General features: G+C 36.8%; 2 protein-coding genes across 2 annotated transcripts in view; one reads left to right on the top strand and one right to left on the bottom strand.

Annotated features, from left to right (window-relative positions):
- Positions 1–293: 293 nt before the first annotated feature.
- SREK1IP1 (SREK1 interacting protein 1) lies at positions 294–9905 on the bottom strand. The gene is made up of 5 exons (XM_071425342.1): positions 9754–9905; positions 7297–7344; positions 5543–5683; positions 3217–3295; positions 294–900 (listed from the first exon to the last, which is right to left on the bottom strand). The coding sequence occupies exons 1-5, from the start codon at positions 9764–9766 to the stop codon at positions 711–713; spliced, it is 471 nt and encodes a 156-aa protein (XP_071281443.1). The 5' UTR covers positions 9767–9905; the 3' UTR covers positions 294–710.
- Positions 9906–10034: 129 nt separating this feature from the next.
- Positions 10035–14768, top strand: part of CWC27 (CWC27 spliceosome associated cyclophilin) — an 89177-nt gene continuing 84443 nt past the window's right edge. Inside the window, exons 1-5 of the mRNA XM_071425340.1 lie at positions 10035–10214; positions 10839–10935; positions 12469–12581; positions 13771–13914; positions 14639–14737. Coding sequence (XP_071281441.1) covers positions 10173–10214; positions 10839–10935; positions 12469–12581; positions 13771–13914; positions 14639–14737 — 495 coding nt within the window. The 5' untranslated portion in view covers positions 10035–10172. The remainder of the gene's footprint in view (positions 10215–10838; positions 10936–12468; positions 12582–13770; positions 13915–14638; positions 14738–14768) is intronic.

Genomic DNA, 14768 nt, shown 5'->3' with positions numbered 1-14768 from the left:
ACATCTATGTCGAAGATGAAATGGCCATAACATTTTGTAAAAGAACAAAACGCAAGGAAAAAGGACTTTAAAAATTGACAGCTTTTGCTTGCTTCTGTTTATTTTCAACTTGGTTATAGTGATCCTGCCAAAATAATGTGTAATCATGTTTCACAGTCTATGACTAGATCAATTTTAGAAGATAATTTTGAAGGATTAATCTTTTTTAGCTTCTCATTGCTCATTCTTCCCCTCTCAGGACCTGAACACTGATTCATATTTGCACTTACCGATTAATGTATGTAAACAGAAACTGTTGTGTAAAACATTTTATTTATTTAAAGGGTAATAGAAAATCTTACTTGAATTTACAAATTTGATGTAACCATTCTGACATTAAGCATATTTCAGTCCATATCTTTCTAAACAAAAGCTTGTGAACTGAAATTTACCACATCCTACTGTAAAGCATTTCAAACACAATCACAACTGAATTAAAAATAAGAGTGAAGAAGTAGTTGCATGGTTTAGTATTAATAAACCTGAAATAGAAAAGCAGGTTTTTTTTCATATAATGGTCCATCTAATAATCTGACGCACTGATGTATGCTAATAGATTTCTCAAAAAAAATATATCCCATTTTTAAACAGCATTGCAAAGCATAAATAAACTTGCTATGAAAGGAAAATCATCTTCTCTGCAGAAGCGAAAGCCAAAACAGATCACCATGTCAGTCATTACTTGAACTGTCTGAACTGTTAGAAGATGAACTTTTTTCCTTTCGTCTCTTCTTTTTCTCCTTTTTATGATGTTTTCCTTTCTTTGATTTATGCTTTTTCCCCTTTTCCTTTTCTTTTTTGTGTGATTTTTGTTTTTTTGACTTTGGCTCATCCTCTTCTGCTGAACTAGATGAGGAAGATCTAGTAAAAAAAATGCAGATCAATATGTAATTAAAGAAGGAAAATGACACAATAATTTAAGGTGTCAGCATGTTTGTAATGTCACATTTGGTGTAGAATTTGTACAGTAGCATCCACTGGAAAGCTTATGATATCTGAGTCTGCATGTTTAACTTAAATTATTACTTTTCTAATACAACTTTCATGCCAGAAAAGCAGTATGTTTATAATACAGATAAAAAATAATGGAATAGGCAAGTTGTGTGGGTTTTTAGTTTTTGAGAAAAGGAAGACCAAGAGTACAGACCATCAAAAAATAAAGTATGACAACAAGGTAGAGCTTCTGTTTTTTAAATACCACATGATCAGTAACAATGCTAATTAATGCTTCAGATATATGTCTCTGATGCAAGAATCTAAGAGAAATTGTTATGAAAAATTTTTATGTTCTTGCAGCTCATACTATTGGTCTCTAACCAGCAGTGATGAGTGATTACATACATATATAAACTATGAGGACAATAAATCATTAAATATTCATGAATATTAAAGAGGGGAGTTTTATGCTATTGTTTACTTGATTAACTATTACTTGAATGTAAAGAAAACTGTTATAGATAACTATGTAGTTGTTGGCTTTCGCTATTATATATGGGCTTTTGCAAATTACTTTGATATAGTACACTTTGTAATTTTTTTTTAACTGCTTTTTATATAGTATAATTTGTCAGCCTTTTATGGGCAATACGCTAATCCCTGTATAGATTGTATATTTTAGTGTGACAGATATATATTATAGTTTAAGCTTTCACAAAATATTAAAATAGAGGCTATGTGCTGTATACTATAACATTGACTTTTGTAGAAGTAATTGTAGTTGTGAAATAGTGATTAATGCCTTTATTTTTCTAACTAATTGACAATGGTGAAATAGCTAATATTAACTGAAAATACTTGTAAAAATGGCCAAAACATCTGTATGATAAGATAACATTAAAAAGAACCAGGCAAATAACACTGGAAGAGCAAGGAGAAATCTATCACTGACCCTTTGACTATCAGAAGCTGTCAAACCATAGATCAGGGGGTCTTGTGAGAAAATCAAATACAAGACTCTAAGTCACATCTGCATTGTGGCACATACTCTAAGAAGATGCGGCCAGGAGTTGAACTAAGCTAAATAATTCCTGGAACATGTAAATTCAAAGGAATGTTTAATCTTCGTGAATATGCATTTGACCAAGGCAATGAAAAAGGATGTAAGAAAAGTTGTTATAGTTAACCACATGCATCTGGCTACGGCTGTGCATCCAGCGCTGTTACTTTTGCTTTATGCCTTATTAAACTTTTAAAAATTTTAAAGAGTAAGACTCGTTTATCACAAAACCGACAACCAGATTGACTCTTTTCTCTTCTACTTCTTCACAACTGTAAGGGTTGTCTTCAAAAGTGGACGTTTAAGCTACACAATATAAATAAGGAAAAAGAAAAATGCAAATACAACAAGTATTAAATCCTGTTTCTTTGTTTTGGAGGTACATCTTCTTGTGGTCTCCATATACATTTTACAGTTTATACCTTCCAGTGCAATTCCTAGCATATTGTCTTATCAATTGTCTTAGTGACGAAACATTAGTTTCATCTATAGTCTCACCTTAAAAAAAGCAAAAAAACCTCAAAAAACCAAGTCAGTCCACAGGCCAGAACTCAGATCCGCAATACATTGGGGCATTGTGACATTTTCCTCTGAAACTGGAGTAACACTCTTTTTAGGCTTCTATGTTAACAGGTAGACTAAAACTCAACACCTGTTCAATATTACAGAAGTTTCCCTTTTGATAATGGCGAGTTACTCAGAGCACATGTGTGTGCCTACAGGTGTGCTTACACCTGCATGTCTGCACACAAAGAACCCTACAGTCCCTCCATTTTCAGAGAGCCTTCTCCACCCTGGCTAGGCTGGGGACCAACCCCACAATCCTCCTGACTTGTTCTTTTTCTATCACAGCTTGCCTAGAGTTGGACAGTCAGGGGCAGTTCTACTTTCTCTGATCTGCAGACCTGCAGCTTGCTAGAGCTTTCAAGACTCCTAGGATCCTAACTGCACAGCAGAAAGCCTGTGACTCCACCACTAATCTAAGAACATTTACCTTACCATTATTTTACCTTTACCTTACCATTAGTCAGTTCTCACTGGAAAACAGAAAACCTTTCAAATGGAAAAAGTACTTGCAAATAATGCTGCATCAATAGAAGCAGTATTTCCTGAGAAAACACAAGTATCAAAACTATTTCTAAAGCTGTGTTTTGAAATGAAAAGACGTGTGTGAAGGTTACCTTTTCCTCGATCTTTTTAATTTTGTTTTCTCTTTGCTTTTTCTTTTTTGTTTCTTTTTTTCTTCTTCTTCATTTAGATCTATAGGTAGAAAGTTAAAGTTTACAAAACACTTGTCTGAATTAAGATCAGCATTAAAAAGTAGCTTCAATGGCAACGTCAAGATACTACAAAATTCTTGTTAAAAGGCTTTCTTTTCCTTTCCCCAAATTCTGGTTAGTTTAGCAATTTCAGAAATATATTGCAGTAGCAGCAAAACTTTTATACACAACTTACATTGTATTGACATTGATCTATGCACTAAGAATGAAGGAAGACCTGTAAAATGTAGCAAAAAGACCTTTTCCTATACATTTATACCAGATTCACGTTTTCATATTCTTTATCACAGAAAGAGTGATAAAGTACTGGAATGGTCTGTCCAGGGAGGTGGTGCAGTCATCATCCCTGGATGTGTTGAAGAAAAGACTGGATGTGGCACTGAGTGCCATGGTTTAAGGGCATGGGTCGGGCTCAATGATCTTGAAGGTCTCTTCCAACCTAGTGATTCTGTGATTCTTCTGTATTTTAACAGTTTTAACATTTAACATACATGTCAAAGTCTGAAAACTAGAACAAATAAAATAATATTCTGTTAGGCTTCCCCAAGTTACTTCCACACATCCCTATTTCATGCTTCACAAACAGCAATGCCATAAGTGAGACACATTTGAGTTAATTGTCAATGTACTGCCTACAGAAACCAGCAAAAGAGTCTCCCCTCATCTGGTTGTGTCTGCCCCCTGCCCTAATGCTCTACAGTGTGGTAGCATGACTTCACATTTCACTTACAAGCAATGTTTTTATGACATTGATGAAATTTCTGACCTTAGATTTTTATACTAGTTCATTATATATTCATATATAATCATATACCATTACCAGTTCAAAAAGTACTTTTGAACTCTCCAAAAGGCAAATCCACCACATAAACACACATTCCGCTAACAGGAAAATACTGCCTTTTCAATTTATCCTTAAAAAAAGATAGCCATTTTTGAGTATTTAATTTTATTCCTATGACCCTTTCCATAAAGTCTGAATGCTAGTGTAGTTATTCCTTTGCTACAACGAATTATTGGTCTGTATGTTATGGAGTGGAACTTGAAATAATTTAGTATGACATAATAGAGCAAATTACATTTGGAGCAATGAAAAAACATGAACAATAATGGGTGAACAACAAGTATTTTTTAAAGAAAATAGTGCAAAATCTTGAGAAGATGAGAAAATGGCAAAATTCCACCTGGATAAGTGGAATATAAGATACACATCTCCTTACAATATACACAGCAGCCACAATTTGGAAAAGAACATATAATAAACCAGGAAGATTAGAAGATCAAGTAAGCAGCTGTTTTTCCTGCAGATATCCATCTTCAATAAGCTTAGGACTGAAAAAACCCGATTTTTACATTGAAAAGTACATAGTAAGTGGTAAGTATTTTTTCCAAAGAGACTTGTTCCAAGAAAGGACCATTGCAGTACCAATTCAACAATCTTGATAAACAGCCCATCCATTTCTTTTGAAGTATACAACTAACTATAGGGTTCTATCTGCCCCTTTTCCTTTTTAAATAGCATCTTCCGTAGGAACTAAATGTCAGCGCATACGAGAGCAAAAGAACAAAACATACTGAAAAACAGGAGGGCTGAGGAGAAGAATGTTCATTCATTTAAAACACATTGAGGTGAAACTCCCCTTCTTTCTTAGGTGCACAACCTCTTTGGAGTCCAAATTCAAATGAACTCAAGTATCTGATAAACAATTCATCTATTCTCACTCTGACAAGGAGTTGATACTCAGAGCTTCCAAATATAGAACAGTACTTCTCAAAATATGAATGACTGAATTCCAGTCTACTAGCTGTTTCAGTCAAAATGCTACTTAGAAACTGGAGAGAAATTCGGATGTCATATTTCTCAGTAGTTAGAAGTAATCTTTTTAATACGACATGTTTAAACTACATGTCATAATCAAAAGATTAACTCAAAACACTCATGCTATTTTCTTCTAAGTAGCTTCTTCGTAAAAGATGAATTAATCTCTTGTATTTAGGAGCCCCTTTTGAGATATTCCAAACAGGTACATTAATAACTATAGAAGGAATTAATCATAATACTAAAAGAGTGTGTGTGTATCAAACCTCTGAAGTCTAAACACATAAAGTAAAAGACCTATTTTTAAATCACAGGCTAGAAGAACTAAAAGTAGTTATCAAAAAGGATAAAATGAGAGTCCTTGCACATAAGAAGACTATTATCCAAAACCCACAAAAAACACCTTACTCTTTTTTTCACGCATGGCTTGTAATCTCTGCAGTTCCTCTTCCTCGCTGTCCTCACTGCTAGTGCTGCTAACATCTAAAACAATATCTCTTTGAGGATCTACTCGGAGGAAGTTTCGACATTCAAATGTCAGATGACCAGCTGAACAAAATAAATATACAGAAAGAAAAATTACACTTTATCAAAAAAACATCAAAAACATTGATTTTTGTATCATTCAGTTTTGAGAAGTGAAAGGAAAAAAGGCAGGTTGTGATCTGTGAAAGGGGCAGGAGAAAGCTCACTTTGAAACTTCTCCAAAAATATAACAGGTTGTGCAATGCTCTTCTATTCAATAGCGCTTTAAGGCCTCTCTCCTATTCTGCTAATTTGAAAATTTTTTCCAACTTTAGGTTCTATTTTTTAATAGTCTTAGGTATTTCTTAAGAAATTACCTAAAAATGCAGCATGAAATATTTCAAAAACTGCAGTCAGTGTTGCATTGCTTAACTCCCTCTAGTGAAACTGTAGAATAGTATTTGCCCATGAGACATAATCTTTAACAGCCAGCACTTAATACTCACTAAACTACTGCCTGACCAGTATTTTTAGTTTTCTAAGTTGCATCTTAATAATCATGACCAGCTAGAAACCTTGTGCTGAATACACCCATTGAAATAAAAAAAAAAAAAAAAAAAAAAGAAGTGAAATTTAAAAAAAAGGGAAGATATGGTTTGGGAGACACAGTAATTCAAGTAGTAATTGAAATAAGATCATGATAAGATCATGTTCTTAGTAAGGATGATGACAAACTACTTCACCTTCAAGACAGAGATTTTAGAAACATATAAACATGGATCATGTGATATGACTACAAGTTTCCTTCTCTTTCAGAAAGCTTCTGATACTTGCTGCATGTAGAGAGAAAGCAATAAATCTATATTTATATCCACTGTTCTTTGAAAGAACAGATACACAAAGCAAGTAATTGACAAAATTTGTTGCAAAAGCCTGAAGTGAAAGAATGAAGAAAATTTTTTTTTCCTGTCACCCAATGTAACACTCATATAAAAAACCCAAACAACTTAACTCACAGTGCTAAAAGTTCAAGACCATTCAGTACAAAATAGTGTTTGTTCATCCAATGTTCTAAAAATAAGAGTCAGTGATTAAAAATTTGAAGTCTTCACTAAGTAAGACCTGTCTCCATTAATCAGGAAAGTAGCCACAGGCATTTACAATCAGTGTATAATCCAAAGCATGAGCTAAATGCCAACTGCAGAACCTGTAAGCAATAAAGGTGGCTGTTTCTTGAAATATAAAATGCACACGATAGTATTTTCTTAGAATAAAAGATTATACAGATTTTAAACTATTTTTTCTGGTGAATTAGATTGTACTTAACTTCAACTGAAATGCCTGCCTCTTTGCAGTCAGATTCAGAAGAAGCACAAGTGCTCATCTCAGTATATATCAAAGAAGGTGCTTTCAATTCAAAGTTTCTCAAGTAATTGCATTGAAATGCAGTATGTATGAATATAATAGCATAATTTTTTTGCTGAGACACTCAAAGAGCATTGATAAGTGTGAGAAACCAGAAAACAAACATGAAATAAACAGAAGAAAGATAACATGGTAATTTAAACTGACAAATGCCTGGGCAACAAGGGAGAATACTTCTTTCCTTTTTTTCCCCTCTCCTCAAAAGGCAGTTCCAACCAACATTGGAAACTGAAGAAAACACTGTAACTTTATATTGCTTATTACAGACTTACGGTAGCCGCACTTCTTGCATCCAGCTCTGATATTATCCTTATTTCCACCTGAAAGAGAAAATTTCACCAATTAGGTGTTGCTGAGGAGAACCTTCAGGTTTCTTTCAAATGTGGCTTGATAATGTCAATACACAGCCAGAAGTGATCACCCCTCATGAGTATTAAGTACATAGAGATCTCTTTAAAAAACTGCATTTCTAAGGCTACTTTTCTGTGCAGTAATCTACCAGAACACACTTGACTAATTTAAACTGCTAGAGATCATTTGGTCTTACAAAATTTATTGCCAAATCCTAATTTGATTTATTGTGACCTTTCCACTTGTTTAGTTACAGTATGAACACTGTAATAGACATCTAACATTCCAGTGATCTGTAGTACACAATATAAATTCTAGCAGTGCAAGGATGTTGAAAGGCATTCACTAGAAACTCTCAAGTGATTTATATTTAAATAATAAGAATTGACTTAACAAGGCAATTAAAAAGACCAAACCAAATCAAAAATCAATCCTTGAAAACAAAGAAGGAAATTAAAAAGTCAATTGTTAAATTGTTAAATTATTCTGAATTCAGACAACATGACCAAGCAAAAAAAAATGAAAGAAAGCAAATGTGTAAGAAAGTGAAGACAGTAACAGTAAAGTTTGGATTCTAAACAGGAAGAAGGATCTGAATAATGCAAATTTTAGTTATTGAAAGTGTGTGATTCTCCCATGTGAGACAACAGTTAAGTTAAACAGACACAGTAGGACACAATGCAGGAGAAGCACCAGGGATTTACCCCACCCCCCAACAGATCAATCTTAACTTTAATCATTTAAGCCATTGGTAATGGAAGTGACAACTGAATTCCCAAAATCAAAGGATGCCATTCTATCTCCCAGCTGAACACAGCAGAAACACCCCAGCACCTTAAGCAGTCCTATACTAGCAGAAACTGAGTACATCAGTCCCATTAATTTAAACTATAACTTACTGAAACAAGCAGTGTCTTTAGAAAATTCTACTCAAAATAACAGAAACCTTCAAACCTCAAGCTGAAAAAACTACTTTGGAAACTTGGACAGCTCAGGTGTATGCCTTAAAGAGTGTTGGAAAGCCAAGCAACAAAGATCCATACATTCCATTATAATGGATTATTTTCTGCAGATCCCAAACCCTTAGTATTACACATCCCCTTCAAGGTCAGCAGTGTTCAGGTCCCTGTTTTGTGACTACCTTTAGAAGGACACCCACGAGTGAGATAAGGAGGTAGGGAACATAGAAGAAGAGTCACAAAATAAAAATCAAAAGCATACCAATGCATTTGATTTGCTGCAAACCAGCATTTGCTTGTTCACTACTCCTTGGGACTAGAAAACAAGATCACGCAAGCCACCTACTTTGTCCCAATTTTCTGAAATATTTCTGAGTCAACCTCAACACCATTGCATAGCTGACCCATAGGTAAAGAAAGATTTGGTATTCCAGCCAAGGGAGGTCAGTACAGTCATGTGCACCGTACAGAAATCTGCAGTGTAAGTCAGGATCTCCAAAAGAGACACCCAGCAGATAACAAGACCAAATTCCTAGGACTGAAATTTTGTTATTGTTTCAGGCTTTAAATAATAATGTTAGAAGCAAGGGTTTAGACTTGATGAAATGTTAGCTGACTAAAAGCAAACTCATTGCAAGAAGCTTCCTTTCTCACTCCTTCTTATTCCTTCATCTTAATTCTCAAGACAATAAGTGGCACAAAACTAAGGACTTCATTCGTTCAGTGGAGCATAAGACTGAAAAGAAAACCTTTGGAAACATTTGAAGGCAAACACGTCTTCCTCAAAACCTCCTTCTAGAATGCGAACAAGCTTATGAAGGCCTTCATTTCATCAGAGAAGCAGATACCAAAGCTCAGGCCTGCTCAGCTGCTCTCGAACCGCTCACTCCCGGTTTTTCAGGGCAAGAAAACCCTACGGAGCAATGGCGATCGCGTTCACCTAAAATCGCGCAGGTGTTTCTGCTTGCCCTGACTCACAAGCACAACCTACTGGGACACAAGCACTAACCCAGAACCGCAGCGGAGGGGAAAAGCCAAGTCTGACAACCACCTAACCTCAGACGGGGCCATGAGAACGCAGCGCTGGGTCACCCAGAGCTCGGGGAGGGGCCCCGCAGCCCCAAGAGCACTCGCCCGCAGCGCTGCCCCTGCCCAGCGCGGGCATGGGCAGGGGCACGCCCCCATCCCCATTCCCATCCCCATCTCCCTGCCGCTGCCCCCGGCAGCGCGGACCGGAGCAGCGCCCGCCGCCCCCCGCACGCTTCCCCGTGCCGCGCACAGCCGCCCGCCCTACCCGCGCAATTGTCCCACTTGTCCACCGCCCCCGCCGCTCGCTCCCGTTCCCGCTCCTGTTCCCGTCCCCAGGCTGCCGGGCGGAGCCGGCCGGCGCTGCCCCTGCCCCGGACGGGCGCCCCTCACCCGGCAGCGCCATCCCACCGCCCTCTCCGGACTGCACCGGCCCGCACGCGCAGCGACGTCTCTCCCTAGCCGGAAGGCTTTGCCCGGCGCACTCCCGGACCGCACCACTCCCAGGAAAGGTAGGGGACCTCAGCACCTCTAGGGCGGGAGCCACGGTGCGGGACCACAGATGTGCGGAGAAGCTTGCGGATCTTTGTCGAGACACGTTCTTTCTCAGTGAATCTTGGAGAGGCTACGGCCGAGGACTCATTCCTTCATCCTTTCTTCCGGCTTGTGCAACTTCATCCCCCTCTTCTCTGAACTGCGTACGGGCGCCCAAGATGGCGGGCGGCTCGGGGCGGTAGGAAGTGTCGGAGGGAAGGGGGTCTCGCGTCGGCTGCTGGGGAGGGCTCACCCGCCGGGCTGGTCTTTTCCTCACCATGAGCAACATCTACATCCAGGAGCCGCCCACCAACGGGAAGGTGAGGCTGCCAGGGTGAAATCCTGGAGAAGTTGTATGTTGTTGGGTTATGGGGGGACAGGAGAGAGGAACACATGGTGATTGGGGGTGGGGAGGTCGTTCTTTCTGTGGTGGATTGGTTTGGTTAAAGTTACTTCTTTGACGCTGCTGGAGTCAAAGCATGAGGCGTGATGCGTGATGTCTGGAGACGTAAAACACAGCAGTCCTCGGAGCGTTTAATTTAATTTCCTCTATTCCCGATTATGTCTTACCTCCTTAATTTTGTTATGATCTCTCACTGAATGTAATGATGTTCCTTGTAAGAGCGATACCTTTGGATATTTATGGGTTTTTTTCCATGTTGTTTCGTTATAGAAATGATAAAGGGCATATTAAGTTTCTATAAAGCATCAGCCACGTTATGTTATGTTATTACAGCTATATTATACATCTTTATTATACATATTGATTCAGAGCATTATCTCAAGTTCTGGAAATGTTAGAACTAACAGTAGCTACCTGACACACTTAAATGTCTACCACTCTTACAAATATAACAAATTCAGATTTATTTTTTTAGGCAGTTATACTCTTTGATCAGTGACTAACAATAAAACTGAGGCTGCATTTATCTGTATGTTTATAGGTTCTGCTGAGAACTACAGCAGGAGAGATAGATATAGAATTATGGTCGAAAGAAGCACCAAAAGCATGCAGAAATTTCATCCAGCTATGTATGGAAGGTAATGACTGAATAGGATGGGAGTTGTTGAAATTAATTTCTATGCCATCTTTGGTGCCTTTCTGTAAAATGAAAGTCATAATTATGTTTTGACTTTGGTATGTTAATACGTTTATTTCTGTTAAGGCATTATTAATTTACAGTCAGCAAATGTTTTTTAAGGTTGCCAATGAAGCTGGTGGAGAAAAAAAAGTAAAAATTTTGGATGGTTTTCTCAAATTAAACTGACAACATAGTATTGAAACATTGTCTTTCAGAGTCTTGAGAGGCTTACTTCCAGCAAATATCTACAAAGTATAGGAACTTCAATGTGTGCATGAAATGACAGTGATGCAATATTGGACATTCTCCAAAATTCTCATTTCTGCATCACAATTTACCCTACCTTTTTTTTTTTTTCTGTGAGTGCTCCTAATGTTTCAATTTCTGTATTTTTTTGTTGATTAAAAAATCTGTAAAACTTTTCACTGAAGTAGTGGGTGCCAGAATGAGAAGCTCCCTACTGAGAAAACTGGAACAAAAATCTGTGAAAGACTTGATACCTTTATATGTTTTCTAACTCGTGTTATTCTCCCATTTAAGCATTTGTTGAATTATGAAGTGTTCTTTTAGCCTTCATCTGTTAAACAAAAATAGCAGTCTAGGCTTTGTGCCTCCAGCACAGATCCAGTCTGTTTTGTCCCATCTCTTTTCCCTAATGTTGAGACTTTTTGCAATGGTAAAGGAATTCCTTAGCCCATGATAAAGGTTCATGTATACTCAGTGGGCTTTATTTGCTTTCTGATTTTTTTTTTAATTGCTGCATAGCATCTTGTGCTTGGTAATACATTTAAGTATTTCTCATTAATATCCCAGCATATAACCATCCACGACTGTGTCTAGTTATGCTGCAACATTTGCACACCCTACTTTGTTTTGCAGCATGCTGCAGATTTATTTTTTATTATTGTTGTATCAACCAGGGGTTTGGTTCAGGTAAATCCTTGTTTTCATTCCTTTTGTTTCCTTATGATCTTGTAACTTCTATCAGATAAATAGATAGATTAAAGAAGATAACTTAGAGAGCAAAATGTACCACATATTTCATTCTGCAAAAATTATTGGTTTAGGTACAGTATAGTAGTATAGGTGATGAAAAGTGTTCTATGCTGGTGAGTGAAAGTGCAAATCATCTGTATATGGGTATTGCTAATGTTGCATGTGAGATCTCATCCAGGACAGAGCACAGTATATCTAGTTCTCCTTTTAAATTGGTGTATTTTGATAGTGTCATTACAGTAATAAAAACTTAAAAGCTGAAAATACTGTAATTCTTCAAGGTCATCTTGTCAGTGATGGGCAAGATTTTTTGCAAAAGAAACATGTGACACCACAGGATGTGATTTCATAAGTCTGTGGAGAACAGAAGGGAACCAAATAGAAGCCAACAGTGGAATCTAGTTTCAGTATTTGCTTTCTGGAACTTCAGTCTCTGGACATCTCTGCATGATCTATATCAAAGTTTAATATCTTATTCTTTTTTCTTTTTTTTTAGAGTATTACAATAACACAGTATTTCACAGAGTAGTGCCTGGCTTTATTGTGCAAGGGGGTGACCCTACTGGTACTGGATCAGGAGGAGAGTCAGTCTATGGAGCTCCTTTCAAGGTGTGTATCTATAATTTACACATTAATTTGTTTGGTATTCTCTACCCATTGTTCTTCCTACCAAGTTCTGAAAAATCAAATCTTATATGAAGTGCATGCATGTGCAGTAGTTGCCTTCATGTGCTGCTTCAGTGTGTTTGAATATGCTCTTCTAAATGGAGAGTTCTTAGACCCAGCTACGCTGGTATAATGATAAACCTGGGGGCTCAGCAGCTGTGTTCTGTTCTGCCTGACTGTTTTATTTCAGGTGGGGCAGGCACCTGTAATTTGTGACTGAAGCTGCAAAGACTATTTCTGACCCTTCCACCTTCTTGCTGCTAGACTTTTACATCTAGCATGAGCCTGAAGTTTGTGGGAGGGAATGGTACCTGAGCAGAGAACAAAGCAAAAATTACCAATATTGTAGTAGCATTGCTGCTTCACAGTACTGGTATCTCAGTATTGCAGTGTTTAGCATTGTGATATTACAGTGGTATTCTTCATGTTCTCCTTGCTTTGAAAGGAGTCCTATTTTGTCTTCCTAATTCCAGAAAATGTTCTTCCTATGGATTTTTGCATTACTCTACTATTACAACCTGTTATTGTGCTTTTAGTAACCTTACATGAATTAGGATTTAAATTTATTTTTCACATAAATACAGTAATTGTTGTCAAGAATAGTATTTTTGCAAGAAATGTATGAAATGCAGTTACTTTCTAAAATGTTTTTTATTTTCTTAATATTAGGGGTGTAACAAATGCAAATAAAAACAATGAATAACAATTGATATTTAGGAAATAAGTGAAAAAAGATTAAATTAACAAGACAGAACTTAGAATTTTTTAAATTAGTAATGTGTCTTTCTGTTATTGATATTTAGTTTTTAATTTTGTTTGTTGTGTGTTTATGGTTTCTCTTGAAGATTGTTCATTTGTTTGCATCATTATAGCCACTAGGGATTAGAAATACTGACTAAAAATAATTTTTGCCACTCATAGTAGGAACTTTTAAATATAATTCTGGCACTGAGTTTCAAAATACTTGGGATTTATTACTGCCTGAATTCAAAAGAAAACTAGCAGCATTTTTTTCTGTGTGTGCATGTTGATGTAAGTAATCTCACTCCTATCTCCTATCACGCTGCAGCTAAAGGAGTAAAAAGATAGTTTTATACTGAAGTTGTTCTCTTTTCTGTCCTGCCTTTACCAGGATGAGTTCCACTCACGATTGCGATTTAATCGAAGAGGACTTGTTGCTATGGCCAATGCTGGGCCCCATGATAATGGGAGTCAGTTTTTCTTTACATTGGGTCGTGCAGATGAGCTTAACAACAAGCACACAATCTTTGGAAAGGTCTGTTACGTGAGTTGGAGTCCCAGTTTAAGTCTGACAGAAGCTGCTACAAGTTTCTCTGAAGACCAGTTTGATATTGTTTGCTGCTATGTGCATTTGAAATTTATTTTAGTGCTTCTATGCTCTCTCCATTCTCTTTGCTTCCTATATCTGGCAGAAATGTTTCTGTGGGTTGTTCCTGTTATTATCTGTTTTGTTGTTGTTATTCTTCTAAATTGTATTTTCATGTTGTGCTGCCTTTAAATAATCTTATTTGTATTATTATGGCTCTGTTATTAATCAGTTCATCTAATACTAATGACATGTTAGAAAATTCCGTTTAGAATTAATTTGATTCTAATTACTCAAGAAGAGTCAGGACGATGAAAAACATGAGATGAATTCGCCACTCTCATGATTTACTTAAAAGAAAATAAAGCAAATATTTTTTTTATTTCAGTGGTTTTTGTTTTCCTGTTTCATTGCTCACAGTAATACTTCAACATCTTCATCTGCCTACATTCTCAAAACTACCTGTATTCCTTCAACTTTTGCCATTAAATTCAAAAACCCAAACTTTTGTAGATTGTACTTGCTGTCTTTCAGAAGTCTTACATGCTTACAATATTCCCTATAGCACTTGTTCTTACAAAATTATTTGCATAGTAATTGCCTTGTATATTGCAGAATAAGTAACACAAATTACAGTCATGAACTTTCAAGCCTTTCTTTGTGAATTTGCCAGGTTACAGGGGATACAATATATAACATGTTGCGCCTGGCTGAAGTAGAAGTTGACAAGGAAGAGAGACCTCTCAGTCCACACAAAATAAGAAGCAGTGAGGTGAGTATGTTCTGTTTTGAAATGGGACATT

This window comes from Agelaius tricolor, unplaced genomic scaffold, assembly GCF_023055355.1.
Source record: "Agelaius tricolor isolate 1412-34295 unplaced genomic scaffold, bAgeTri1.0.p SCAF_4, whole genome shotgun sequence".
In the NCBI taxonomy this organism is placed as follows: domain Eukaryota; kingdom Metazoa; phylum Chordata; class Aves; order Passeriformes; family Icteridae; genus Agelaius; species Agelaius tricolor.
The sequence above is the reverse complement of the archived record's forward strand: the minus strand, read 5'-3'. Positions and strand labels throughout refer to the sequence as shown.

Excerpts from the sequence above, each read along its gene's own strand:
- SREK1IP1 (XM_071425342.1), bottom strand. Across the intron at positions 3,296-5,542 it reads AGCCATGCGTGAAAAAAAGA|ATCTAAATGAAGAAGAAGAA; the intron begins GTAAGGTGTTTT and ends TTCTACCTATAG. Across the intron at positions 901-3,216 it reads TTAAAAAGATCGAGGAAAAG|ATCTTCCTCATCTAGTTCAG; the intron begins GTAACCTTCACA and ends TTTTTTTACTAG.